Genomic DNA, 27,905 nt, shown 5'->3' with positions numbered 1-27,905 from the left:
GAACAAAGTATGTAAACCTTACCTAACGACAAGTATATTAAATATATATAGGCTAAAACCATTTTTATGTATTTTATTGACAGAATAACCCAGTATACTATCCAATTCCCAAAAGAACACAGAAAATACATCAAAGAGCATTAAGGCAAAAGCAGCCTACTACGATTATGGTAGACTATGCAATGCTCTAGCAGAACTCTCAAATAATATATTTTAATGAAACACATTAAATTAATCGATTATTGTATTGAAACTTGACAGAATCTCACTGTCCAAAATCTTGATTCAGAATCTTTGAACATTATTTTAAACTTAAATATTACCAAACAATATAACATAATTAAAAGGTTTTAACGTGAAGCGGCGGGACCCAAATGGCCATCATGGCGAGGTTGTGTTGCCATGGTTTCCAAGCGTCAGTGAAAGATTGCAGTTTTTAGCCAGTGAGTTAATCAAATCTATCACAAATAGCGAGATCTAATGATTTACGCTTCTTACAGATTGATGATTGTTATCAAAATAAAGTTAAAGATGAATATTGTAATTTAGCAAATGCAGAACCTGCAGTTAACTGAAGTCCCAAGCCTGATTGTAAGGATTATAAATGAACCGCGATCCACTCCATCCTGGTTCAGGAGCTGAACGTGAGAAGCCTCTTCATGATTTAACTTTGACCCTAAACAGCAAGGAAGCACAAGTCAGCATTAAACATTAAACACACTATCACTTTGATGATGTACTGTTAACATATAACTGTGTTGAAGTACTGTTCAACTATTGCTGTGATGATAATGTTATAATATTACTATCACTATTGCTGTGATAAAGTAGGCTGCTAATAAATATAACTGTAAATATATTACAGAATAAGTATTGTAAAGTGATGAAATACTGACTGTGGACAGAGGTTGGTACTCAGGAGCCAGTTTCTGCCCCTCAGAGTTCTCAGAGCTGGTGTCAGAATCTGTGAAGTAGCAGAATGGGAGGAGGTGAAGTCATGACTGAGCTAGATGAATCTAGATCTACAGAGCTGTATAGTCCAGTGAGCTAGATGTATCTAGATCTACAGAGCTGTATAGTCTAGTGAGCTAGATGTATCTAGATCTACAGAGCTGTATAGTCCAGTGAGCTAGATGTATCTAGATCTACAGAGCTGTATAGTCCAGTGAACTAGATGTTTCTAGATCTATAGAGCTGTATAGTCCAGTGAACTAGATGTTTCTAGATCTATAGAGCTGTATTGTCCAGTGAGCAAGATGTATAGATGTAACTAAACAAACAGAGCTGTATAGTCCAGTGAGATAGATGAACAGTATCTAGATCTACAGAGTTGTTTAGTCCAGTGAGCTAGATGTATCTAGATCTACAGAGCTGTATAGTCCAGTGAGCTAGGTATATCTAGATCTACAGAGTTGTATAGTCCAGTGAGCTAGATGTATCTAGATCTACAGAGCTGTATAGTCAAGTGAGCTAGACAAGTCACCAAGATCTCGGTGTTGGTAGTGGCGTTAATCATAAGAGCAGTAAAAACAAATTATACTCACCAACTGGTTTGTGACACTTTTCTGAATCTAAGGATCAAGAGAAATGATTAGTGTTGCAACCATGGTGAATATCCTCATGTTATTAGACTTTCATATTCTTAATGCCACAACATCTCTATGGACACGACATTGGAGGAGGTTCATCATTCAGAGGTGGAGGTTCCTACAACCAGACCACCAGTGTGTGAAGACAACCAATCAGAGTCTAGGAAGGGGACAGGAAGTAGGAGCAGGTGGATATCAGGTGTCAGTCCTCCTAGAGAGTTTGATTCTCTCACCGTTCCTCTTCTGGTACAGAAAGACTCCAACAACAACAGCAAAAGCAGCAACAACAGCAACTCCAGTGAGGATGAAAGCAAGGATGTGATTGTCCCCTGAAAGAAAATCAAGAAAAGAAAATCAGGTGTGTAATAATAGATGATCCCTCCATCATTGAACCACATGCCTATGGTCACGTGATGCGACAATCAAAACTAACACAGCCTCAGTGTAACTATTCCTCTAGAACCTGTTCTGGAGCTCAGGGTCACTCAGGGACTGATCTGAGTTTAGCCCTATTCATAGAACTCATTTACCCACAATCCACCGTGTTCTGCTGCATTGAGCTAATCCCGAGTGCTGTGTGTTTACCCAGTAGCTTCAGCAGTGTCCAGGTAGACCCAGGCATTCTAGGAATACTCAAATCTCATAACTTTTATGCCTTCGTTGACAGTTTGTGAGTGTTGCGTGTGTTGAGTGAGTGAGAGGTTGCGGTTGCACAGCTCAGGCTGCCGGACGGCGTTGCAAGGAACTTTTATAAGCACAATATTGATATCCAGCAGTAATCAGCCAGGCGGCCCCGGAACGTTACCGGCCCACCGGGAATTCTCCCGACTCTCCCGATTGCGTGCGTGCGTGCGTGCGTGCGTGCGCGTGCGTGTGAGCATGCGTGCAGGTGTTATTCGATTGCCTGGTCAACATGTACGGTAATATTCATACTGGTTTCAATAATACATTTGATAGTATTTCCCATCTTTGCTGAACAAGAGTTTTGTTCGAAAGTTCAGTGATTGAAACAAATAAATCCCGGGCTGTTGAAGGTTTACGGTACCACTGTGATGCACCTACCCGATGTCAAGTGGACCGGGTTGAATTCACTGCGGGTCTCTCTTCTTATATCCATCTTACCAAAGATATTGTATTAATGTCCTTCTAAACGCTCTCTGATCTCAATAAAAGGCTAGCAGCACGAAACAGCAATGTCGACGAGATGCGCTGTGCAGAGAAGAAAGAATCCTGACGTTGAATTTGCAACATTTTGCAACAAATTATTCTAAATCTGCCCATATATGGACACGTCCGAATCTTTCGGTTTTCACTGTCTACAATGTTGCATCTGCGTCTGCTGGTAATGCACCCACAAAGAAGTAAACTCTATGGGGCTATTTTCATCATTATTATGTTTCTTTATGTTACTTTTGACGGTACAGCGATCCGGGGCTATTCCCAGAAGATCCGGGGCTATAGCCTGGAATGCCCCGGTCTACCGACGCGCCTGGGTAGAGGCCCCTGGCAGTGGTTGGGATGAGGTCAGGTGGTGGTGGTGAGACATGTGTTCCCCCCCTCCATCCCCTCCAACACCAGTCTTACCCCCGTTGGTCCTGATGTGGGCGGGGTCCAGGGGGGTGGAGATGTCCTCGATGCCTTTCAGCTGGACCACACACTCGTACCTCCCCCAGTCCTCCTGTGGGACGGCCGTGAGGTACAGTTCCACGCTGACCTGGAAGGTCCCGTCGTGGTTGGGGAGGACCTCCCCGGGGTCCACCTGCTCATGGAGCTCCTGGCCGTCTCTCCTCCAGAACACCACCACCCTGTCAGGGTAGAAGCCTGTAGCATGGCACACCACTGGGGAGGAGGGGCTCCTCTGGAGCAGAGACACCTGCGGACGCTCTGGAGGGAGGGAGGGAGAGAGAGAGAGAGAGAGAGAGAGAGAGAGAGAGAGAGAGAGAGAGAGAGAGAGAGAGAGAGAGAGAGATTATTTTATAATGTTAAACACGTGTTCTTGTCATGTAAGTCTCGATGGTTTATTTCAAGACATTAGGACTTTTTTTTTAATATTTTTGTCAGAGAGAGGGTGGTCAGAGATAGAGAGAGGGGGGAGAGGGAGGGAGGGAGGAGAAGGAGAGAGGGAGGGGGGAGGGAGAGAGAGAGAACCGGGACTCAGAGACATGAGTCCGTCAACGCCCACCAGGTCATGTGACTCTACCTGTTCTCTGCAGAGTGCTCTTCCCGTAGGCCAGGAGCTTCTTCAGGTCATCAACACACTCCTTGGTGTAGTAGTTCTTCTTGTATTGATTATAAGCTCTATCGTGATCAAATCTCAGTTTGGTTGTGAAAGCCTGGTGTACTGGAGCGACCCAGGTCAGGGTCGTCAGGTCCAACGATAGGAAGTCCTCTCCATCATAACCATGCTGCTCATAACCCTCAGTAGTACCATCCTCATCATCCCACTCACAGCCATACATGGTCTGAACAATGTGGGCACCTGAGAGAGAGAGAGAGAGAGAGAGGTATATATATATATATATATATATATATATATATATATATATATATATATATATATTAACTGGTGAAGCTCTGCAGAAACTCTAAAGGACATGAGACCACAAAGACTACAAACAGGAGCCTCTTCAGAACACGTCTTTATGTGATGGAGTCACCACTCACCTGGATAATGTAGAATGGTTAACAGAATAATAATTAGTTTAAAATGATACTGGACTAATTAATGAGTCTCAAACTACACCACCCTAATCCACCCTACTCCACCCTACTCCACCTACACCACCCTACAGCCCCTACTCCACCCTACACCACCCTACAGCCCCTACACCACCCTACACCACCCTACAGCCCCTACTCCACCCTACACCACCCTACAGCCCCTACACCACCCTACACCACCCTACAGCCCCTACACCACCCTACACCACCCTGCAGCCCCTACAGCCCCTACACCACCCTACAGCCCCTACACCACCCTACACCACCCTACAGCCCCTACTCAACCCTACACCACCCTACACCACCCTACAGCCCCTACACCACCCTACACCCCCTACACCACCCTACAGCCCCTACACCACCCTACAGCCCCTACACCACCCAACAGCCCCTACACCACCCTTCACCGCCTTACACCACCCTACACCACCCTACACCCCCTACAGCCCCTACCCGTGGATATATAGAGGAGGCTTCCCTCAGCAGTTCAGAGGTTATCTTTAACGGATCACCAGACAGTCCCAATCACCTCCAGGGTTAAAGACATGTCTGCTGAACTGTAGGAAGACGCGTTACTGATCTGGAGGAAAACGTACGGCACCAGGAAACTGCTGCACTGAAAGGAGCATCGCTGTTCAGAGGAGCTGAGGGCAGGGACAGGGACCCCGCTGAATCAGGAGGACCGAATACAGGCTACTGTGCGCTGGTCATTCAATACATTCAAACACAGATGAGATGCTTCTGTGTGCGTGCTTGTGTGTTTGTATACATATATACACATACTTCTGGACATGTGTGTGTGTGTGTGTGTGTGTGTTCGTATTGGGGAATGAAGAACCAACAGACCGGAATAAATATTCTGCTTAGAAACACGGCAGCACAGCATCACCACCTGCTGGTTACACTCCGGTAATGCAGCCGGTAGACCCGCAAATAGTTTCCTTGATTAAAGAAGATGTGACTTGATTATTCACTGCGGGGAGATTTTATGATATTAGTAAACGTTAACTACTTTAACTAAATGTCACGTAACATTTTCTGTGACTTTAATTGTATTTGTATTTTGGAGTTGCCATTTTGTCCTTTTGAATACAATCTGTTAGAATCAATTTTTTTCAGGGTTGTTGAAAAGTCCATATTTTTTATAGCAATAAAGGACAATCAGTTGGTGCAAGTTGTGACATTACGTGCAGGGCCGCGGCCAGGCCCTGCGACCGTCCGGGCCGTGTGTGTGTGTGTGTGTGTGTGTGTGTGTGTGTGTGTGTGTGTGTGTGTGTGTGTGTGTGTGTGTGTGTGTGTGTGTGTGTGTGTGTGTGTGTGTGTGTGTGTGTGTGTGTTTAGGAGTATGGTTAAACTTTATTCTGGGGTTAAATGATGTCTATCTCCATGTGAGAGGTCAGACATTAGATGTAAACGTACCTCCTGTCTGGTTAAAGCGCTTCTTCAGAGTCCCCATGTTGACTTTGGCGACCTGCTGGTTACCCTTTCTCCTTTCATTTGCCCTCTCCAGGGAGTCTGGGTCTTCTCTGTAATCCTGGTCCGCCCAGTCCTGTTTGGTTATGATTCTCTGGGTGTTGCTGTCATAGTACTCAATCTGAACCTCATCCACCATCTGAACAATCACAAACTCTGGGAAGGTTGAGAGTCCAGACGTCCCCGTGTAGAAAAACTGCAGAGAGTGAATCACTGTAGACAGACGGACAGACAGGTTAATACAGTACATCACGGAGACAGACAGACAGAGAGACAGACAGACAGACAGGTTAATACAGCACATCACTGTAGACGGACAGACAGGTTAATACAGTTGGCCTACATCATGGTAGACAGATAAACAGGTTAACCCTCCTGTTATGTTCGTTTGTCAGGGACATCGATGGTGTTCCCGGGTCAATTTGACCCGGTGCATGTTTATTATCCAAAAGATGTCCTGAACCAAAAAAATCCTAACAAGCAGTGTGAACATGTCATCACTAACTCCATTAGTAACTATTCTATCAATATTTGGTGCAATAGTGTTCCTTACCTCTAACAGGTAATGGTTCAATTAGGATAATTCACTCGTTTTTCATTAAAAGAAATATTTGTTCAAACTTTTTTTTTTTTTTATGTTTCACCACTTTATTATGGGTTAGGCCTTTATACCTTTCATCCACTGTGATATTAGGGCCTGGGTTATAGAGTAGTGAAAGTTGCTCTACCCACTCGTCCCACACTGTCCTAACAGCTGCCAGCTTGTCTCTCTCCCGTCTACCAGCCTTTGTCTCTCGATTATCAAATCGGATTACTCTGGAGAAAATGTGAAAAGTCTCCAGAGACATTGTGGCTCGAAATATAGCCCTGCCTGTCTCTGCATCCCACAGACTGGCTGTCGATTCATCCTTGGACTTATAGACCCCAGCCAGGATGAGGAGCCCCAAATACGCATCTAAATGTGTTTTGTCCAGCTCCTTCCACTTCTCCCCAAAAACACGCCTCCCTCATAGATTAGTCATTTCCAGAATGATTTCTGTATTGAATTTGGCATGACCAGCTCAAAAGCTGACTTGATGTCAGTCACACGCGTCACTGCCATCCTAGTGGGCCCTGGCACTGTCTTTATTATGTTTTCTGCAGACAGTTTCGCCTGACTCATATTTGGGGATGAAGACCACTGTATTTCACCATGTTTTGACATGAATGTCTTGCTTGGAGGAATAGGAATAGCAATTCCCTCATCTGGTTCAAAATCAGATTCATTAGAATCTGATTTGGGCTCAAGATCGTCTTTGTCTTCAGACACGTCCTCCTCTATTTCACTGTCATGATCAGTGATGAAGGCCCGAGCCTCCTGGACTGTCATCCATTTGCTTCTGCTGCTCATTTTGTAAAGGTCTGCCTGACAGAGTGTAATGTTGGTAGGACTCCCATGCAGAGAATATTTGATATGTTTTGACCCTCCCCTGTTGAGTGTCCACTGAATGTGGTTGTAGTTTTCCCGCGAGAACAGAGAACATAAATGGTTCTCGTCAAAAGTCATAAAAATTGCACCTGTGTGTGTGTGCGTAGGTGTGTGTGTGTGTGTGTGCGCGTAGGTGTGTGTGCGCGTGTGTGTGTGCGTGTGTGTGTGAATTGGGTGAAAATTGTCTCACAGTTGTAAAGAAAGAATTAGTCTGACATTTCTGACACCCTTTTACCTCCAGTTTTACTGCTGGGTCAAATTGACCCGAACAGCATCTATGTGATATAAACATGCAGGGGGTGGTTGCAAATATGTGAGATGAACTATTTTCATATTATATGTTGATTACACTAATTAAGGCAAGCAGAAGAAGTTTCATACTGAAAAAATACTTTTAACTATTTTAGATCTTCAAACTTTAAAACGGGTCAATTTGACCCGGAACATAACAGGAGGGTTAATACAGTACATCACGGCAGACAGACAGTAAGAGAGACAAACAGGTTAATACTATCCATTATATAATATTAAACGATTATTTAAATAACTATTCCAATGTTTTTATAATTCTAAGTATATTGGTGAATTTCTGTATTCGATTACAGCATATTAACTATCTTCAGATTGCTATCATTGGAATGATAATAATTACTAGGCCTATAGCAAAATAATTATTATATTTCATAATGTATTGATAGCAACGTGTGTGTGTGTGTGTGTGTGTGTGTGTGTGTGTGTGTGTGTGTGTGTGTGTGTGTGTGTGTGTGTGTGTGTGTGTGTGTGTGTGTGTGCACGTGCGTGTGATGATTCTCCAAGAATGTTGACGAGTTAATAAGATTGTTATGAGTGTTAATATAATTCTTAGGATTAACAATAGACTTAAAGTACACATTGGATTCCCTCCTAACTGAAGTTTAATTTTTGGATCTGATAATAGATTGTACATTTAGGAACGACGTCATCAAACCAGTGCGCTGGTTTCGTTTTCACAGTAGAACCTAGTTAAAATATACACAGTAAAATATAAATAATGCTGTGGATTAAACTCATTAGAGAGGATAATCAAATGCTTTTCAACGAAATTAGGGAATCTAAGCGTCGTCTCTTCCGGAACCAGAAACGAAACATTTGGAAAGATCATTTTGAAAGTTAAAAACTGTAATCGATCTTACCCGAGGACACATCGTGACCAAAGACCAACAGCAGCAGCCCTATTAGCGCCTTCATATCGATGCAATCAGAAGAACAGATCGATGAGATTATCTACCGAGACGCGACTCCGACTCCAGCATCAGACGGACTGACCAGGAAACCTGCAAACAAGAGACGGTGCGAGAGGGAGAGGCCGGTCTGGACCAGTAGGAATTCAATATGGCTTTGACGTCATTAGTTACCAGGCGAACCTAAAGTGAAACTAACTTAAACACACACAAAACTTCGATCAAGTTTCATGTAACCTTGAAATAATTCACTATTCACTTATTCAATATCTTCACTTATAAATAATGGCCAGAGAGATATAAGGTTTAGATATACATTATGTTCACATTATGTTCATTCATCATAATATATCCAATCTTCATCAATGTAATGTTCATATATTTACAGTTCAGATAAATGTGTCGAGTGTATGTGCGTAGATTGGTGTGTGTGTGTGTGTGTGTGTGTGTGTGTGTGTGTTGTGTATGTGTGTGTCCGTGTGTGTTAGAAATAACTGTGTGTGTAAGTGTGTGCGTGTATGTGTGTGTGTATTTTGTCCGTCAGCATAAGACATCTGATATCAGGATGCTGGTGGAGGAAGATCATAAGAAACATGAACTCTAGTCACAGTAACGCTGGACAGGGCGTCGGACCGCACGCACGCACACACACACACACACACACACACACACACACACACACACACACACACACACACACACACACACACACACACACACACACACACACACACACACACACACACACACACACACACACACTTCCCGGACACTCTTCAGTCAATGATATATTTGCTTGTTGTTGTGTCACTTCTTGTCTGTCGTACTTCGTTCTCTTGTCATATTTTTTATTATTCCGATATTCGATTCATCATCAACACTAGGCCTATCTTAGCCTGCATGGAGTCATTCCCGTTATCAGGGCTGGCAGCAGACCAGTTCAAAGAAGGGATGGATTTGGAAGCATTGTTTTATTGGAATAACGATGCAACAGACTAACGATGCATGCAGTGATGATATGAAACACTGATCGTTTAAAACAGCCTTTGTGGAATCTGACCACATCTTTTCTTTCTTGTCCAGAGAGAGAGACCCGAGTCTCCCAGCATTCAAGTCTCAAGTTGGCCAAGTCCAGAACAGTCTCACAGCAGGGAGTCAGAGTCCCGTCTCACAGCAGGGGGTCAGAGTCCAGTCTCACAGCAGGGAGTCAGAGTCCAGTCTCACAGCAGGGAGTCAGAGTCCAGTCTCACAGCAGGGAGTCAGAGTCCAGTCTCACAGCAGGGAGTCAGAGTCCAGTCTCACAGCAGGGAGTCAGAGTCCAGTCTCACAGCAGGGAATCTGAGTCCAGTCTCACTGCAGGGAGTCTGAGTCCAGTCTCACAGCAGGGAGTCAGAGTCCAGTCTCACAGCAGGGAGTCAGAGTCCAGTCTCACAGCAGGGAGTCAGAGTCCAGTCTCACAGCAGGGAGTCTGAGTCCAGTCTCACAGCAGGGAATCAGAGTCCAGTCTCGCAGGTCAAGTCAAGCCTCAAGTCTCTAGCTCTGTTATTCACACATATTATTTCATATTCAAATGGACTCTTTGTTAATTTAGCAATTAGAATGTTATTTTTTCCATAGAATGTCAACAATTTGAATATTGTGTCTCTTTAATAACCTGCTCAGTGCTCACGGTGGTTAGCCGAATTCTGCACTGTTGACAAGTGATTGATGAGGACGCATCGATTCTTTGGGCAGCTCTGCGATTAAAACATTTATTACCCAACATACATTTGGAGGCGATACGCCTGCGTCTGTATGTTTTAACGTTAACTGTTAGTGCGCAAATAAAACAACTATTCATTCAACAGAATGTTTTAAAATTCTTAATTTATTTAATTGTTTGGTGCAATCACATTATCCACCTAAAACAGCAACAGCTGCTTTACGTGTAACTCTAATGTATTCGTAACTTCACATTGGTTATTTTATAAACCCACTGTAGATTTAGATTACATAGAGAATTATACACCCATAACAACAAAAGCTGGATAATAACATCAGTAACTATCAGTAACAGTGGCATTATAAGCATTATAATGCATAATCTAAAATAGCAACATTTGTTCATAATACTGTACACCACCCCGTCTTCCTCTGCTTTCATTTCCTCCACTAGAGGGCAGTCACAGCCTGTGGATGCAGAGCGACAGTGCGAGGGGTTATCTCCGCTGACCAATAAAGTGGGAGGGGTTACCTCATCCGAGTCATAAAGTGAGAGCGATTACCCCTTCTGAGTCATAAAGTGGGAGGGGTTATCTCAACTAAGCCATAAAGTGGGAGGGGTTAACTCACCTGAGCCAGAGTGGCTCATGTCAAGCTGGGGCGGCTTTATGAGATATTATTTTGTGGGATGTTTTCGCTCATGAACGCTTCAAATTTGTATATCATTGGAGAACCCATGTAGGCGTCTCATTAATAGGTCTTGACCAATAGTCTATAAATGTAGTTTGTTTATTTTCTAGGTCATCAGTAGTGATATCAAATAAATCACGTGGTCTTCTGAAAGAGAAAGTGACTCTCTCTTCCCCGCGTTGGTTCAGACGAGGCGACGCGGGCGGGATATCGGTTTACTGCGCCTGAACATTTATCAATTACTGCTGAAGACTCATGTGACAAGATATATACACAATTTAGGTCCTCTTTTACCAGGAAACAACGTAGATGTGGAGTTTGTGTGTGTGTGTGCCCATATCCGACCCAAGTCATTCTCACTGTTGGTGACAACCTGATTGAAATCAATACGATAAGAATGCATGGATCGACAGAGCGCTTGTTGTAGTCCAACTTCGGTAAACTTTAGTTCCACGCTAGAGACGCTAGAGGTCAGCTATGCTCGTCGTCGCGCAATGACGTCGTTTAGGAAAAGTGGAGTCGAATTCATTTTAAACAGTGCTGTTCTTTTCTATGTTCCAAAGGAAGCACCTTTTCATCTCCCCTTGACCCGATGACGTTTTCCACAAAGGTTAAGTAAAGGAGGCATAAAGGTTAGGATATTTGACTATTCGTAGAGAACTTCCTGCTCAGCTTGTGATTCACACACAGGCCTTTATATTATCTATTGACAGTTCATGATGATATCCGGGTATACGGACATCGCTGGAACAAGTTTGTACACCAGTTTCAAACTTTACAGGGTAGACCAGTCCGCCCATCTCATATATTATGATTCGTTAGTGTAACTTTGTGACCCCAGCGTGTTTCTGAAAGGTTGAGATGTTTTCAACCAGAAGCTGGGAGCGGCCGCACAGAAGGAAATCAGACGCTGGAACAAGACGCTGGAACAAGACGCTCTTTGGACACAGACCATTACAGGTCAAACTCATTGGACGCCATTTAGTGTGTTGGCAGTTTAGGAGAATGTCGCTGGTGATGGTGTTGTCTCTCTTCACCCTGCTCCACCTAGGGAACACAACACAATGATGATCTCACTTTAGTACACAACAACACAACACAACCATGATCTCAATTTAGTACACAACACAACGATGATCTCACTTTAGTACACAACAACACAACCGTGATCTCACTTTAGTACACAACAACACAACACAACCATGATCTCACTTTAGTAAACACAACACAATGATGATCTCACTTTAGTACACAACAACACAACACAATGATGATCTCACTTTAGTACACAACAACACAACACTGATGATCTCACTTTAGTACACAACACAATGATGATCTCACTTTGTGGAACACAATGATGATCCCACTTTAGTACACGACACAACGATGATCTCACTTTAGTACACAACACACCACAATACAACAACCTGTCTTTTAGTACACAACACAATAATCTCACCTTTAGTACACAATGAAACGCAACGATCTGACTTCAATGACAAACCAAATTTAAAGTTAGAGCCAGGGTCAAAGGTTTGTTGTTAACCTTTGCAATACAGTTAATTACACCACAACGCAACACAACATTGTAAAATAATCTTGATAAACTACGGCCAAATGCATGTTTTTTATTGTCGTTAAATCAAACACCCTATGCAGCAGCAGTGGTGTAGTGGGGATTTTTTTAGTGGGGGGGACGACTGTGTATGACGTCATCAAAAAGGAATCCCGTGTTCACGCACATTCAGAGTTGTTCAGTGTTCAGTGAGTTCAGTGTTGTAACTTGCCAAATATGGAAACTTGAGTTAATCTCAATTGTAAAAATCAACATGTTTAATAATACTGCTTATTCTACTTCATTTAAGAATGCTCGATTCTGATTGGCTGGGAGGGGTGCATTAATCCGGCATATTGCCCGCTGACTTGTCGGTTCTACTTGCTGCTGACTGAGCACAGTAGATCAATACGCCGCTTGTATCGTTTTCTATCACATACATTTCCAACATGAGGTCCATAGTAAAAAATAAACCAAGGAGTGCGTGTTTGATCGATCGTCATTAAAGCTGACTTGATACGAATGTAGCAACTACGTTATTAAACTAGTGATCAGATCCAGCCTTGTGTGGTTGCTATAGAAACGAGTTACCTACAGCTGAGCTAACGTTATTCACCGTAGTTCTAAAGGGAACTACTTTTCGAGGGAGATGAACTTAAACAGAGTATACATTTAATAAGCATGCAATACGAATAAGAAAAAGGCTAATTATTAAAGTATTTGAATTGTTTTATTATGTTGGCCGGCGCGAAGTAGAATAAACGGAATAATCACCGAGAGGCCGGGCAATAAACAGTTTGATATGCCCGGCTCGCGGAAGGTTACCGCCCTCGACTTCGTCTCGGGCGGTAAGCCGTCCACGAGCCGGGCATATCAAACTGTTTATTGCCCGGCCTCTCGGTGATTATTCCTTACTTCTTCCTCATTCCCCCACGTATTAAAACAATAGGCCTACCAACAGGTCTAGACCAACACTCATGTCACTCAACACATTGATGGAGCAAATCCAAAGTAACCAGAGCTCCTAACATCGCCACTCTACCACCACTTTACAGAGAGGCTGGGCCTGCAGTCACCACACACTGAGCAGACGGCGTTGCCATAGTGAAAACAAATATAGATATATTATTTTTTGTAACATGCTGAAAAAATTGTACAGACGGCTTCCCCCCGCGTCCCCGCCCCCCCCCCCCCCCCCCCCCGCCCACTACAGCCCTGGTAATGACTGATCGTTCGCAATTATTAGATATACTTTTAATGAACTGCATTAAATGTTCGCTCCAGCCACATGCACCGTGACTCCATCCCAGTGTCTGTATGTTCTTATTTCTACAGGACGCCCTCTGTAAAATATCTACGGTGGCCTGTGTGGACACACTGGAGGGAGACAGTGAAGGACACATCCGCTTCAAGACCCCCGAGGAAGCCCAGGCCGTCGTCAACGACCGCTCGGCCGTCGCCAAGGAACACGGCTGGGCGCTGGATCTGCTCTCTCCGGTGAGAACCGGTTCCTTAGAGATACAAAGATCTATCGGTTCCTTCAAAGACTCATCACTCGCATGTTTATGTTTTGGCGTTGATGTTTTTTGTAATTCCTTTAGGTGATCATGATCAAAGGTATTGGCAGAAGATTTTGGTGGACCGCTAAGTGAAGTTGAACCGTCCGAGGGAAAAGAAACGAGGAACAGAAAAGGTGGGAGAGAAATACAAATATGAACTCCATGTCTGGTTGGAAATGCATGCAGGTGATATCTCCTTTAACACTCTCTATTGTCGTTATGTGTGTGTGTTATACGGTGGGCAATGGGATTGTACGGTGGGCAAATGGGATTCAACCAATATGGCGGCTTGGAATGTGCGTTTTCTTAAAGGGCAACTTCACCCATTTCACATAAGCTTTGTATTTTTAGAACCCCCCGCATATTTTTGAATGGTCTAGCATCATTTCCTTATTTTCTGGAGAGACTGGAGAGATCCGTATCGATCTCCAACACTTCCTGTTTTTTATGACGCAATATGACGATTTTTGCGTACAAGAAAATAGGAAGTGTAAGAGGGGATTATTCTCGTACGACTACAACCACTAGTCCCACCCCCCTCTAGGGGGTGGGACCCACTGACGCTACAGACCTATTAGAGCAGTGCCAGTGGGTGGGACTTCACCAGCAGAAACTAACATCCACAGCGTCTGAAGCTAAGATAACAGAGGCTGTTGATAAAACTGAAGTAGGCCTACATTGGCGGAGGGTACTCGATCTGACATAGAAGATGGCTCCATGCAAAAGTTCACCATTTCGAAAGAAATAGACGAGGGCTGCCGTATTTTCCGCACTATACGGCACACCGGATTATCAAGCGCACCTTCAATGAATGGCCTATTTTAGAACTGTTTTCATGTATAGGGCGCACCGGATTATAAGGCGCATAGAATAGAAGATACTGCAGTCAAACGTTTGACTGGGGTTGCGTTATGCATCGACCAGACCGAGCTGTGCTAAAGGGAATGTCAACAAAACAGTCAGATAAAGTCAAACTTTATTAAGCGTTCTGACAACTCCGGTCACTCCCATGGTAACGATGTTCAAACGTTAATGTGCATATTAACAATATCTCATCAATATCAATATCTCTCAACAATAAGCTCACTTTTTCAGTTCATTCCCCGTCTACGAATCCCTCGAATTCTTGTGTGTCCGAATTAAACAGTTGGGCGAGTACGGCATCCAACATGCCCGGATCCCTCTCGTCATTATCCGAGTCAGTGTCGCTGCTGTTGCCTGGCAGTTCAGTGATTATTCCTGCCTTCGTGAAAGCTTAGACCACAGTTGAGACTGTTATATCAGCCCAGGCATCCACGATCCATTGGCAGATAGTGGCGTAAGTCGCCTGGCGCTGTCTCCCCGTCTTGGTGACGTGTGTTCGCCTTCTTAGCCCCGTCCACACGAAGCCGATTTTTTGGGTGAAACCGCATAAAAAGACGCTTTTGGTGGACACGGGCTACGGCCACACCAAACGCGTGTAACGTGCTTAACTTGAAGCTTGATCATTGTGTGTCACAAAAATGGTTCAACGCGCCAACGCGCCTGTGGCTGCGCTGGATTTAGGAGTCCGAGGTAGGAAACCCAAATGCCGCCGTGTTTGGGTGCATGATAGAGTTTAGATCGGGTTAGATTAAATAATGTCGGATATAAATAACAATAATCGGGTTAAATAACTTCACATGGTGTGTCTGGTGTGTTTCCAGCATTCGTAGTGTTGATCAGCAGATAGTCCGCCAAGACGTTGAGGTTGCTTAGCAACCAGAGACGCTGTCTATGCAAGTGAATGGAGCGTTCCCTCTTCCTCATAACTATCAAACCAAACATCCTTCACATTCAACGAGCGAACATTATGAAATTAAAATGCACATTTCTCGCTAAAAATGTTTACATAAACGCATTTAATTGCGTAACTATGTTACTATTTCCACCCAGAATAAAGGAAGATGTCGGCCGTATGCTTCTGTGCAAGCGTCACTACTCTAGTGACGTCGGTTCAAGCTCCACGCTGATTTGTTCCATTAGTAGATGGAACAAGGAGGTGTCCGATAGGCGGAGATGATCAGCGGGAGTGGCCGCCAGCGAAGCTGTGCATGGTGGGAGTTGTTGTCTTCAATCCACAAGCGCCAAAAAGTCACTTTCTGCCTTTTCTCGGTCAAGACTGCACCAAAGTAGAATTTTATTTTATTATTCGACTACATATAGGACCCAATTGCAATACATATTCATGCCTCCACCGGTGAAATGCTCCTTTAAGTTAGCAGAGTGGTGCAGAGGGACTGGCCTTGGCAACAACATCCCGATTCTGAACATGATGCGCTCCTCAGCTGAAGGGAACTTAATTGTAACGTTGTGTGTTGATTGAAGACCGTTTGCACGATTGTTTGAGAACGAGGGAGAGGAGCTGAGTCTGAATCAGCTGAGAACCGTGCATTCCATGGTTGACTGCTTCCGGAAAGGCGACTGAACCAACGATTCTGAACGATTCTTCTTGGCGAACTGACCGACGTGGACTGAATCAAGGAAAATAATCATGAAATCCATCACTAATGTCCCTAAGACACAGGCAACGGCCGGTCTTCAAACGGCTTGTCATGGCTAATCACAGTCACACCTGGTGGCACAATACCACCCCTTTACCTGTTCACGGCATCTAAATATTAATACCTGTGCTTTAAATACTTGACATGTTAGCCATGTTCTTGTAACATCGTTTCATATTTCAACACAAACGTTTGACTTTTCTCCACACTAACATACATAACTTCTAACATAACTTCCCGTGCTGTCAATCGTAGCTCATCTCGAAGGCGGAGAAGATCATCATGGCCCGAGCCTTTTTGTCAAATGTTTTCCCAGTCGTACATGTTGTGTGTATATATAAGGTACAAGGCTGCCTTTGTTGAGAAAGCATCCAATTTCTTGGTCGCTGAAAAGTACATTTTCTTTATAGCAATAAACGTCAAACATCAGATGTATCATTTTGGCAGTGTCTGGTTTAATAAAATATTATTTAAATACGTTCTTAACTTATTTGAACAGTTAGTGCAAGTTGTGACATTATGTGCATTTTAAGAATAATTCTTAATGTCAGCTTAAATACAATATTTGAATAGTTTGGTGTTAATAATATTTGAATAACACATGACAATGTTCATTAGTGTGGTCTATAATACCAACTACTTTCTTTCTTCTACAATACAGTGCAGTTGAAACATCATTTTATTTGACCTTTGCACCCCGTCGTGTGCGGAGGTATAAAGACGGGGTCAAAGGTCGCCAGCTGCAGTGACCCCCTAAGCTGGTTCATTACTTATTGCATCAGCAGAGCGGCGGTCCCTGATCCTGACGTCCATGACCCCACCGTGACCCCTGGGGGGTGCGCCGTCCCTCAGGGGGCCCCGTGGGGCCGTGAAGCTGGCCCTGTAGACGGAGTCCTTCTCCATGGGGGGCCCGGTGTTCAGGGGCCGGGGGCGGGGCTTACAGCTCAGCGAGCGCTGGGCGGCCTTGGGCGTGTACGAGGCGCGCGCCGTGGTGGTCCGGGCGGAGGGGCCCCGGGGCCACTCCAGCTCCTGCGGGGGCGGGGCCACGGGGAGAAGGCGCACCGTGGTCCAGGCCCTGAAGTCCTCCTTCATGGTGGACCTCACTGAGGACCTCACGGAGGCCTCCCTGGCGGGCCGCGCCCCCGGGGGCCGCTGGACCCCGCGGTGCTCCCCGAAGTGGGCCCGGGTGGTGGAGAGGAGGAGGGCCATGTCCCCCTCGGGGACCCGGTACTCCCGGGTCTGGGGCTGGAGCCGGGCCGGGAGGGGCCAGGCCCGGTACTGGTCCCTGAACTCTGTGGTGCTGGCCAAGGAGGCGGGGCTCCTCCCCCAGGCCCCCGCGGGCTTGAAGGACCGGGCCGTCCCGGAGGGCTGGCCCCTGGAGTCCGTGTGGCTGGTGTGGACCCTCGTCAGAGGGGGCCCAGGGGGGTGGCAGGCGGGCCGGGCCGGGGGCCTCCGGGGCCGGTCCGCGGGGGGCCGGTACTGGGAGCTGTGGTCGGTGGCGCCGTCGAAGGGCCCAAATATGACTTTTGGTTGCCCCGGGCAAGCGGGCAACCGTTAATGTCGAGGCCTGGTTTGAGACTGAGCGGAGAGTCCCTTGGTCAGCAGGTGAGGTTCGGTGAGTGAAAGTAACCCGATGGACCAACGCTGCTGGGCGTCTTCGAGCAGAGGACCTTTTGTATTTGTGTGTACACGGTGGAGATGAAAGGTTGGACTTAAGGCGCGGGCTGGTTGCCTGGAGACGAGGTGCCGGTGCGGCGGGACACGGAGCGGTTGGCCTACGGTGGCTGTGGACCTGTGGTGAGTACCGCCGTGTTCTATGGGAAAAGGGTCGCTGAGTCAGGATCACTTGTTACTCACTTTATTTGGTGAAGGTTCGGTATGATATCTATGAAGCAAAAGGAGGGGGATTGTATCGGCACGCCTGGAGGCTTAGCTGGGCATCTGTGGATGCCCTGCCTGGAGCGTTCTGGTCCCTTGGGCTATGGGTTGTGACTTTACTGTTTTTCTCAGGGGCTTTGGTAAATTTCTCGAATCATCCTCAACATTTGCAAAACAGTAAGTGCATTGCTCAAAACAATTCGTACAAATAGCAAAACACCATGTATTACCTGTGAAAGCCAGTCTCTTTCTCAAAATCCTTAGTTCATCTCTCAAAAGTAAATGTCTGTGTCAAAGAACATGTCAGTGCCATCAGAATGACAAGTCCTTGTGTCATTGTGTACAGATAAGACGGAAAAGTCAAATTTCTTAGTGATGTTGTCAATATAACATTGTACTCTGGAGGGATGTTCTGATGTAAACTATGGCTAAAGTTCTGATGACAATTATTGTAAATTGTAAGTTACACCTTAGTGGGAGATTGATTGCAAGAGACTGGACAAGATTCACATTTACGCTTTTACTGTTTGTACTGTAGATTGTTGACAGACCATGTTATTCCGATACAGAAACGAAAAGACAGCACTGCATTGCACAAAGAAAAAAACTAAATTAGAAAAGTGAACATAGGACAATCTCCTTAGGGTAAACTGTACATGCAGTGCTGTAGGAATTACGGTGCAGTCCTCCCAGACCTCCTGAGGTTTCTGTCAGTTGGGCCACAAATTCTCACCGACATTACACAAATATCTTCATGAGATGCACCTTTGACCTATTTCAGTAAACTGGTTGATCGTTGGTAGATCTAACGTGTCATACATTTCCCTTCATTAGAGAACGTCACGATTCACCTGGGAGCAATTAACGTTACATTTCACCTTGAGTGCACTCCATCCTGGTTTAGGAAGCCGAACAGTATCGTGCGGTGACCCTAAATTTCAGTGGGGCAGAAACTACTGGCTTATGACCAGACCCACAATTTGTTTTTGTAATATGTATATTTTATACATATATAATATTGTATTATACATTATTATATATATATATATATATATATATATATATATATATATATATATATATATATATATATATATATATATATATATATATATGCGCTTCACATTCGTGGTCTATATATCCCCTTGTCCTGTTCACACACTTGCTCGAAAAAGTGGACATTGAAAACAAAACACAGCGTTTCTCTTTGTGCAACCACATTATTTTCATACCATGCTCGGGAGAAAGTTAGGTTGTAAGTTTTCCCCCTATCCTTCGTTTTTTGGATAATGTTTATGTCCGGTCTGTCTGGGCCAAATTGTTTGATTTTTAACTTCTCTTCCAATATTAACCTCTTAAAGGTTTTTTTTTTTAGCAGAAACTCAACACTGTTAATCCCAGGTGCAACACCACTCGCATCTGAAATAGAAACGACGAAAGATACGCGCGGAATAATTTGAGTTAAAACAACAACAGTTCTAGAATATGACAATGGGGCAGACTACTTTACGCCCCTACAGGCGTCTTTTAGCTCGGATTGCAAAATACTTATTGCAGCCTGCAGGGTTATGCTATAAACATACAGAGGAACGCAGTCGCTGAGCTATCCTGCCCCACATTGCATGACATGTCAAACTTAACTAGAATCGCCACCATCATCCACAATGTAATGTCAACAGACCAAAAATAGTCGGAAAGCCTACAGAAGCAACAGATAGTTTGTGTGAAATTCACATTATTAAACATAGACTTGGAGCCATGATTTACTGAGGAACAATTTTTTTGGGAGGATGCTTTTGAAAGTAGTTCGCCGCCCCACCTGCCCATATGGACGGCACGTGTCTGAAGGTGAACGTGAGAAGCCTCTTCATGATTTAACTTTGAACCTAAACAGCAAGGAAGAACAAGTCAGCATTAAACATTAAACACATTATCACTGTGATGATGTACTGTTAACATATTACTGTGATGAAGTACCGTTAAAATATGAATGTTAATCTATTACTGTCATGAAGTACTGTTAATATATTAGTATTACTATTGCTGTGATGAAGTAGGCTGCTAATAAATATAACTGTAAATATATGTTACTCAGAATAAGTATTGTAAATTGATGAAATACTGACTGTGGTCAGAGGTTGGGCCTCAGGAGACGGATTCTGCCCCTCAGTGTTCTCAGAGCTGGTTACAGAACCTGGGAAGTAGCAGAATGGGAGGAGGGGAAGTCATGACTGAGCTAGATGTATCTAGATCTATAGAGCTGTATAGCCCAGTAAGCTAGATGTATCTAGATCTATAGAGCTGTATAGTCCAGTGAGCTAGATGTATCTAGATCTACAGAGATGTATAGTCCAGTGAGCTAGATGTATCTAGATCTATAGAGCGGTGTACTCCAGTGAGCTAGATGTATCTAGATTTACAGAGTTGTATAGTCCAGTGAGCTAGATGTATCTAGATCTATAGAGCTGTATAGTCCAGTGAGCTAGATGTATCTAGATCTATAGAGCTGTATAGTCAAGTGAGCTAGATGTATCTAGATCTATAGAGCGATGTAGTCCAGTGAGCTAGATGTATCTAGATCTACAGATCTGTATAGTCCAGTGAGCTAGATGTATCTAGATCTATAGAGCTGTATAGTCCAGTGAGCTAGATGTATCTAGATCTATAGAGCTGTATAGTCCAGTGAGCTAGATGTATCTAGATCTATAGAGCTGTATAGTCCAGTGAGCTAGACAAGTCACCAAGATCTCTATGTTGGTAGTGGCGTTAATCATAAGAGAAGAACTGAAGTAAAAACACATTTTACTCACCAACTGGTTTGTGACGCTTGTCTGAATCTAAGGATCAAGAGAAATGATTAGTGTTGTAACCATGGTGAATATCCTCATGTTATTAGACTTTCATATTCTTAATGCCACAACATCTCTATGGACACGACATTGGAGGAGGTTCATCATTCAGAGGTGGAGGTTTATACAACCAGACCACCAGTGTGTGAAGACAACCAATCAGAGTCTAGGAAGGGGACAGGAAGTAGGAGCAGGTGGAAATCAGGTGTCAGTCCTCCTGGAGAGTTTGATTCACTCACCGTTCCTCTTCTGGTACAGAAAGACTCCAACAACAACAGCAACAGCAGCAACAACAGCAACTCCAGTGAGGATGAAAGCAAGGATGTGATTGTCCCCTGAAAGAAAATCAAGAAAAGAAAATCAGGTGTGTAATAATAGATGATCCCTCCATCATTGAACCACATGTCTATGGTCACGTGATGCTACAATCAAAACTAACACAGCCTCAGTGTAACTATTCCTCTAGAACCTGTTCTGGAGCTCAGGGTCACTCAGGGACTGATCTGAGCTTAGCCCCATTCATAGAACTCATTTACCCACAATCCACCGTGTTCTGCTGCACTGAGCTAATCCCGAGTGCTGTGTGTTTACCCAGTAGCTTCAGCAGTGTCCAGGTAGACCCAGGCACTCTAGGAATACTCAAATCTCCTAACTTTTATGCCTTCGTTGACAGTTTGTGAGTGTTGCGTGTGTTGAGTGAGTGAGAGGTTGCGGTTGCACAACTCAGGCTGCCGGACGGCGCTGCAAGGAACTTTTATAAACGCAATATTGATATCCCGCAGTAATCAGCCCGGCACCCCGGAACGTTAACGGCCCACCGGGAATTCTCCCGACTCTCCCGATTACGCGTGTGTGTGCGTGTGTGTGCGTGTGTGTGCGTGCGTGTGTGTGCGTGTGTGTGTGTGTGTGTGTGTGTGTGTGTGTGTGTGTGTGTGTGTGTGTGTGTGTGTGTGTGTGTGTGTGTGTGTGTGTGTGTGTGTGTGTGTGTGTGTGTGTGTGTGTGTGTGTGTGTGTGTGTTAGCATGCGTGCGTGCGTTATTCGATTGCCTGGTCAACATGTACGGTAATATTCATACTGGTTTCAATAATACATTTGATAGTATTTCCCATCTTTGCTGAACAAGAGTTTTGTTCGAAAGTTCAGTGATTGAAATAAATAAATCCCGGGCTGTTGAATGTTTACGGTACCACTGTCATGCACCTACCCGATGTCAAGTGGACCGGGTTGAATTCACTGCGGGTCTCTCTTCTTATATCCATCTTACCAAAGATATTGTATTACTGTCCTTCTAAACACTCTCTGATCTCAATAAAAGGCTAACAACACGAAACAGCAATATCGACGAGACGCGCTGTGCATAGAGAAGAAAGAATACCGTTGAATTTGCAACATTTTGCAACAAATTATTGTAAATCTGCCCATATATGGACACGTCAGAATTTTCCGGTTTTCACGGTCTACAATGTTGCATCTGCGTCTGCTGGTAATACAACAACAAAGAACTAAACTCTACGGGGCTATTTTCATCATTATTATGTTTTTTTTTGTTATTTTTGACGGCACAGCGATCCGGGGCTATTCCCAAAAGAACCAGGGCTATAGCCTCGAATGCCCCGGTCTACCGACGCGCCTGGGTAGAGGCCCCTGGCAGTGGTTGGGATGAGGTCAGGTGGAGGTCTTACCCCCGTTGGTCCTGATGTGGGCGGGGTCCAGGGGGGTGGAGATGTCCTCGATGCCTTTCAGCTGGACCACACACTCGTACCTCCCCCAGTCCTCCTGCGGGACGGCCGTGAGGTACAGGTCCACGCTGACCTGGAAGGTCCCGTCGTGGTTGGGGAGGACCTCCCCGGGGTCCACCTGCTCATGGAGCTCCTGGCCGTCTCTCCTCCAGAACACCACCACCCTGTTAGGGTAGAAGCCTGTAGCATGGCACACCACTGGGGAGGAGGGGCTCCTCTGGAGCAGAGACACCTGCGGACGCTCTGGAGGGAGGGAGGGAGAGAGAGAGAGAGAGAGAGAGAGAGAGAGAGAGAGAGAGACAGAGATTATTTTATAATGTTAAACGCGTGTTCTTGTCATGTAAGTCTCGATGGTTTATTTCAAGACATTAGGACTTTTTTTAAAATATTTTTGTCAGAGAGAGGGTGGTCAGAGATAGAGAGAGGGGGGAGAGGGAGGGAGGGAGGGAGAAGAAGGAGAGAGGGAGGGGGGAGGGAGCAGGGGCGGCCTTCCCTACAGGCGGGTTAGGCGGCCGCCTAGAGCGCCATCTAGAGGGGGAGCGCAAAATAATGCGCCCGAAAAAAAAGAATACTTATCGGCTACGTCTTCCCCCCCCCCCGTCAACAATCGCTCCATACCCCCCCCCCCCCCCCCCCCGTCAACATCCGCTCCATACCCCCCCCCCCCCCCCGTCAACAATCGCTCCATACCCCCCCCCCCCCCCCCCTCAACAATCTCGCCTAGAGCGCCAAATGTGCTGGGGCCGCCCCTGGGAGGGAGAGAGAGAGAACAGGGACTCAGAGACATGAGTCTGTCAACGCCCACCAGGTCATGTGACTCTACCTGTTCTCTGCAGAGTGCTCTTCCCGTAGGCCAGGAGCTTCTTCAGCCAATCAACACACTCCTTGGTGAGGTAGTTCTTCACGTATTGATTAAGAGCTGTATCGTGATCCCATCTCAGTTTGGTGGCGAAAGCCTGGTGTACTGGAGCGACCCAGGTCAGGGTCTTCAGGTCCAACGATATGAAGTCCTCTCCATCATAACCATACTGCTCATAACCCTCAGTAGTACCATCCTCATCATCCCACTCACAACCATCCATGTTCTGAATAATGTGGGCACCTGAGAGAGAGAGAGAGAGAGAGAGAGAGAGAGAGAGAGAGAGAGAGAGAGAGAGAGAGAGAGAGAGAGAGAGAGAGAGAGAGAGAGAGAGAGAGAGAGAGAGAGAGAGAGAGAGAGAGAGAGAGAGAGAGAGAGAGAGATTAACTGTTGGGGTGAAGCTCTGCAGAAACTCTAAAGGACATGAGACCACAAAGACTACAAACAGGAGCCTCTTCAGAACACGAGTCTTTATGTGATGGAGTCACCACACACCTGGATAATGTAGAGTGGTTAACAGAATAATAATTAGTTTAAAATGATACTGGACTAATTAACAAGTCTCAAACTACACCACCCTACACCCCCTACACCACCCTACTCCACCCTACACCACCCTACACCACCCTACAGCCCCTACACCACCCTACACCACCCTACAGCCCCTACTCCACCCTACACCACCCTACACCCCCTAAACCACCTACTCCACCCTACACCCCCTACACCACCCTACTCCACCCTACACCGACCTACACCACCCTACACCACCCTAAACTGACCTACACCACCCTACATTGCCCTACACCCCCTACTCCACCCTACAGCCCCCTACACCACCCTACACCACCCTACACCGCCCTACACCCCCTACACCACCCTACAGCCCCTACACCACCCTACACCCCCTACACCACCCTACAGCCCCTACACCACCCTACACCCCCTACACCACCCTACAGCCCCTACACCACCCTACACCCCCTACTCCACCCTACACCCCCTACACCACCCTACACCACCCTACACCGCCCTACACCCCCTACACCACCCTACAGCCCCTACACCACCCTACACCACCCTACTCCACCCTACACCACCCTACATCCCCCTACACCCCCCTACACCCCCTACACCACCCTACACCCCCTACACCCCCTACACCACCCTACTCCACCCTACACCCCCTACTCCACCCTACACCACCCTACACCACCCTACTCCACCCTACACCGCCCTACTCCACCCTACACCCCCTACACCACCCTACAGCCCCTACCCGTGGATATATAGAGGAGGCTTCCCTCAGCAGTTCAGAGGTTATCTTTAACAGATCACCAGACAGTCCCAATCACCTCCAGGGTTAAAGACATGTCTGCTGAACTGTAGGAAGACGCGTTACTGATCTGGAGGAAAACGTACGGCACCAGGAAACTGCTGCACTGAAAGGAGCATCGCTGTTCAGAGGAGCTGAGGGCAGGGACAGGGACCCCGCTGAATCAGGAGGACTGAAGACAGGCTACTGTGCGCTGGTCATTCAATACATTCAAACACAGATGAGATGCTTCTGTGTGCGTGCTTGTGTGTTTGTATACATATAGACACATACTTCTGGACGTGTGTGTGTGTGTGTGTGTGTGTGTGTTCGTATTGGGGAATGAAGAACCAACAGACTGGAATAAATATTCTGCTTAGAAACACGGCAGCACAGCATCACCACCTGCTGGTTACATTCTGGTAATGCAGCCGGTAGACCCGCAAATAGTTTCCTTGATTAAAGAAGATGTGACTTGATTATTCACTGCGGGGAGATTTTATAATATTAGTAGACGTTAACTACTTTAACTAAATGTCACGTAACATTTTCTGTGACTTTAATTGTATTTGTATTTTGGAGTTGCCATTTTGTCCTTTTGAATACAATCTTAGAATCAATTTTTTTCAGGGTTGTTGAAAAGTCCATATTTTTTATAGCAATAAAGGACAATCATAAGTTGTATCATTTAGCAGTGACTGGTTCATTAAAAAGTGAAATTTAATTGCATTATTTGAATTTATTTGAACAGTTGGTGCAAGTTGTGACATTAGGTGCAGGGCCACGGCCGGGCCCTGCGACCGTCCGGGCCGTGTGTGTGTGTGTGTGTGTGTGTGTGTGTGTGTGTGTGTGTGTGTGTGTGTGTGTGTGTGTGTGTGTGTGTGTGTGTGTGTGTGTGTGTGTGTGTGTGTGTGTGTGTGTGTGTGTGTGGGAGTATGGTTAAACTTTATTCTGGGGTTAAATGATGTCTATCTCCATGTGAGAGGTCAGACATTAGATGTAAACGTACCTCCTGTCTGGTTAAAGCGCTTCATCAGAGTGCCAATGTTGCCTTTGAAGACCGGCTGGTCACCCTTTCTCCTTTCAGTTTCCCTCTCCAGGTAGTCGGGGTCTTTGTCTCTGTTGGCCTGGTCCACCCAGTCCTGTTTGGTTATGATTCTCTGGGTGTTGCTGTCATAGTACTCAACCTGAACCTCATCCACCATCAGAACCATCACATACTCTGGGAAGGTTGAGAGTCCAGACGACGCCGTGTCGAAAGACTGCAGAGAGTGAATCACTGTAGACAGACGGACAGACTGGTTAATACAGTACATCACGGAGACAGACAGACAGGTTAATACAGTAGGCCTACATCACGGTAGACGGATAAACAGAGAGACAGACAGGTTAATACAGTATCTACATCACGGTAGACAGACAAACAGGTTAATACAGTACATCACGGCAGACTGACAGTCAGAGAGACAGACAGACAAACAGGTTAATACAGTACATCACGGCAGACAGACAGTCAGAGAGACAGACAGGTTAATACTATCCATTATATAATATTAAACGATTATTTAAATAACTATTCCAATGTTTTTATAATTCTAAGTATATTGGTTAATTTCTGTATTCGATCACGGCATTTTAACTATCTTCAGATTGCTATCATTGGATTGATAATAACTACTATAGCAAAATAATTATTACATTTCATAATGTATTGATAGCAACGTGTGCGTGTGCGCGTACGTGCGTGCGTGTGTGTGTGTGTGTGTGCGCGTGCGTGATGATTCTCAAAGAACGTTGACGAGTTAATAATAAGATTGTTAATATAATACTTAGGATTAACAGTAGACTTAAAGTACACATTGGATTCCCTCCTAACTGAAGTTTAATTTTTGGATCTGATAATAGATTGTACATTTAGGAACGACGTCATCAAACCAGTGCGCTGGTTTCGTTTTCACAGTTGAACCTAGTTTAAATATACACAGTAAAATATGAATAATAATGTGGATTAAACTCATTAGAGAGGATAATCAAATGCTTTTCAACAAAATAAGGGAATCTAAGCGTCGTCTCTTCCGGAACCAGAAACGAAACATTTGGAAAGATCATTTTGAAAGTTAAAAACTGTAATCGATCTTACCCGAGGACACATCGTGACCAAAGACCAACAGCAGCAGCCCTATTAGCGCCTTCATATCGATGTAATCAGAAGAACAGATCGATGAGATTATCCACAGAGACGCGACTCCGACTCCAGCATCAGACGGACTGACCGGGAAACCTGCAAACAAGTGACGGTGCGAGAGGGAGAGGCCGGTCTGGACCAGTAGGAATTCAATATGGCTTTGACGTCATTAGTTACCAGGAGAACCTAAAGTGAAACTAACTTAAACGCACACAACTTCGATCAAGTTTCATGTAACCCTGAAATAATTCACTATTCCCTTATTCAATATCTTCACTTATAAATAATGGCCAGAGAGATATAAGGTTTAGATATACATTATGTTCACATTATGTTCATTCATCATAATGTATCCAATCTTCATCAATGTAGCCTAATATATTTACAGTTCAGATAAATGTGTCGAGTGTATGTGCGTAGATTGGTGTGTGTGTGTGTGTGTGTGTGTGTGTGTGTGTGTGTGTGTGTGTGTGTGTGTGTGTGTGTGTGTGTGTGTGTGTGTGTTGTGTATGTGCGTGTCTGTGTGTGTTAGATATAGCTGTGTGTGCGTGTATGTGTGTGTGTATTTTGTCTGTCAG

General features: G+C 45.1%; 2 protein-coding genes and 1 long non-coding RNA gene across 6 annotated transcripts; 1 reads left to right on the top strand and 2 right to left on the bottom strand.

The window, feature by feature from the left end:
• Positions 1-58: 58 nt before the first annotated feature.
• Positions 59-8,585, bottom strand: LOC115529326 (major histocompatibility complex class I-related gene protein-like). The gene is made up of 8 exons (XM_030337957.1): positions 8,424-8,585; positions 5,730-5,996; positions 3,790-4,068; positions 3,174-3,473; positions 1,823-1,918; positions 1,545-1,571; positions 897-964; positions 59-676 (listed from the first exon to the last, which is right to left on the bottom strand). Exons 1-8 carry the CDS (start codon positions 8,476-8,478, stop codon positions 665-667), a joined length of 1,104 nt encoding a protein of 367 aa, XP_030193817.1. The 5' UTR covers positions 8,479-8,585; the 3' UTR covers positions 59-664.
• LOC115529335 (uncharacterized) lies at positions 2,850-22,985 on the top strand. The gene is made up of 2 exons (XR_003973517.1): positions 2,850-3,166; positions 22,905-22,985. It is a non-coding gene; the product is annotated as an uncharacterized LOC115529335 (long non-coding RNA).
• On the bottom strand, positions 10,321-27,436 carry LOC115529323 (major histocompatibility complex class I-related gene protein). 4 transcript variants are annotated; one of them, XR_003973513.1, is made up of 9 exons: positions 27,283-27,436; positions 26,152-26,421; positions 23,792-24,070; positions 22,912-23,211; positions 21,468-21,563; positions 21,190-21,216; positions 20,506-20,573; positions 20,199-20,265; positions 10,321-11,909 (listed from the first exon to the last, which is right to left on the bottom strand). XR_003973513.1 is itself a non-coding variant. In XM_030337954.1 (8 exons), exons 1-8 carry the CDS (start codon positions 27,335-27,337, stop codon positions 20,254-20,256), a joined length of 1,107 nt encoding a protein of 368 aa, XP_030193814.1. In that variant the 5' UTR covers positions 27,338-27,436; the 3' UTR covers positions 19,669-20,253. The 4 variants fall into 4 exon arrangements, 1 of the variants encoding a protein (XP_030193814.1); XR_003973512.1 differs by lacking the exon at positions 10,321-11,909 and adding an exon at positions 18,298-18,315; XR_003973511.1 differs by lacking the exon at positions 10,321-11,909 and adding an exon at positions 19,669-19,798.
• Positions 27,437-27,905: the final 469 nt, after the last annotated feature.

Source organism: Gadus morhua, chromosome 17, assembly GCF_902167405.1.
Source record: "Gadus morhua chromosome 17, gadMor3.0, whole genome shotgun sequence".
Taxonomy (NCBI): domain Eukaryota; kingdom Metazoa; phylum Chordata; class Actinopteri; order Gadiformes; family Gadidae; genus Gadus; species Gadus morhua.
The sequence above is the reverse complement of the archived record's forward strand: the minus strand, read 5'-3'. Positions and strand labels throughout refer to the sequence as shown.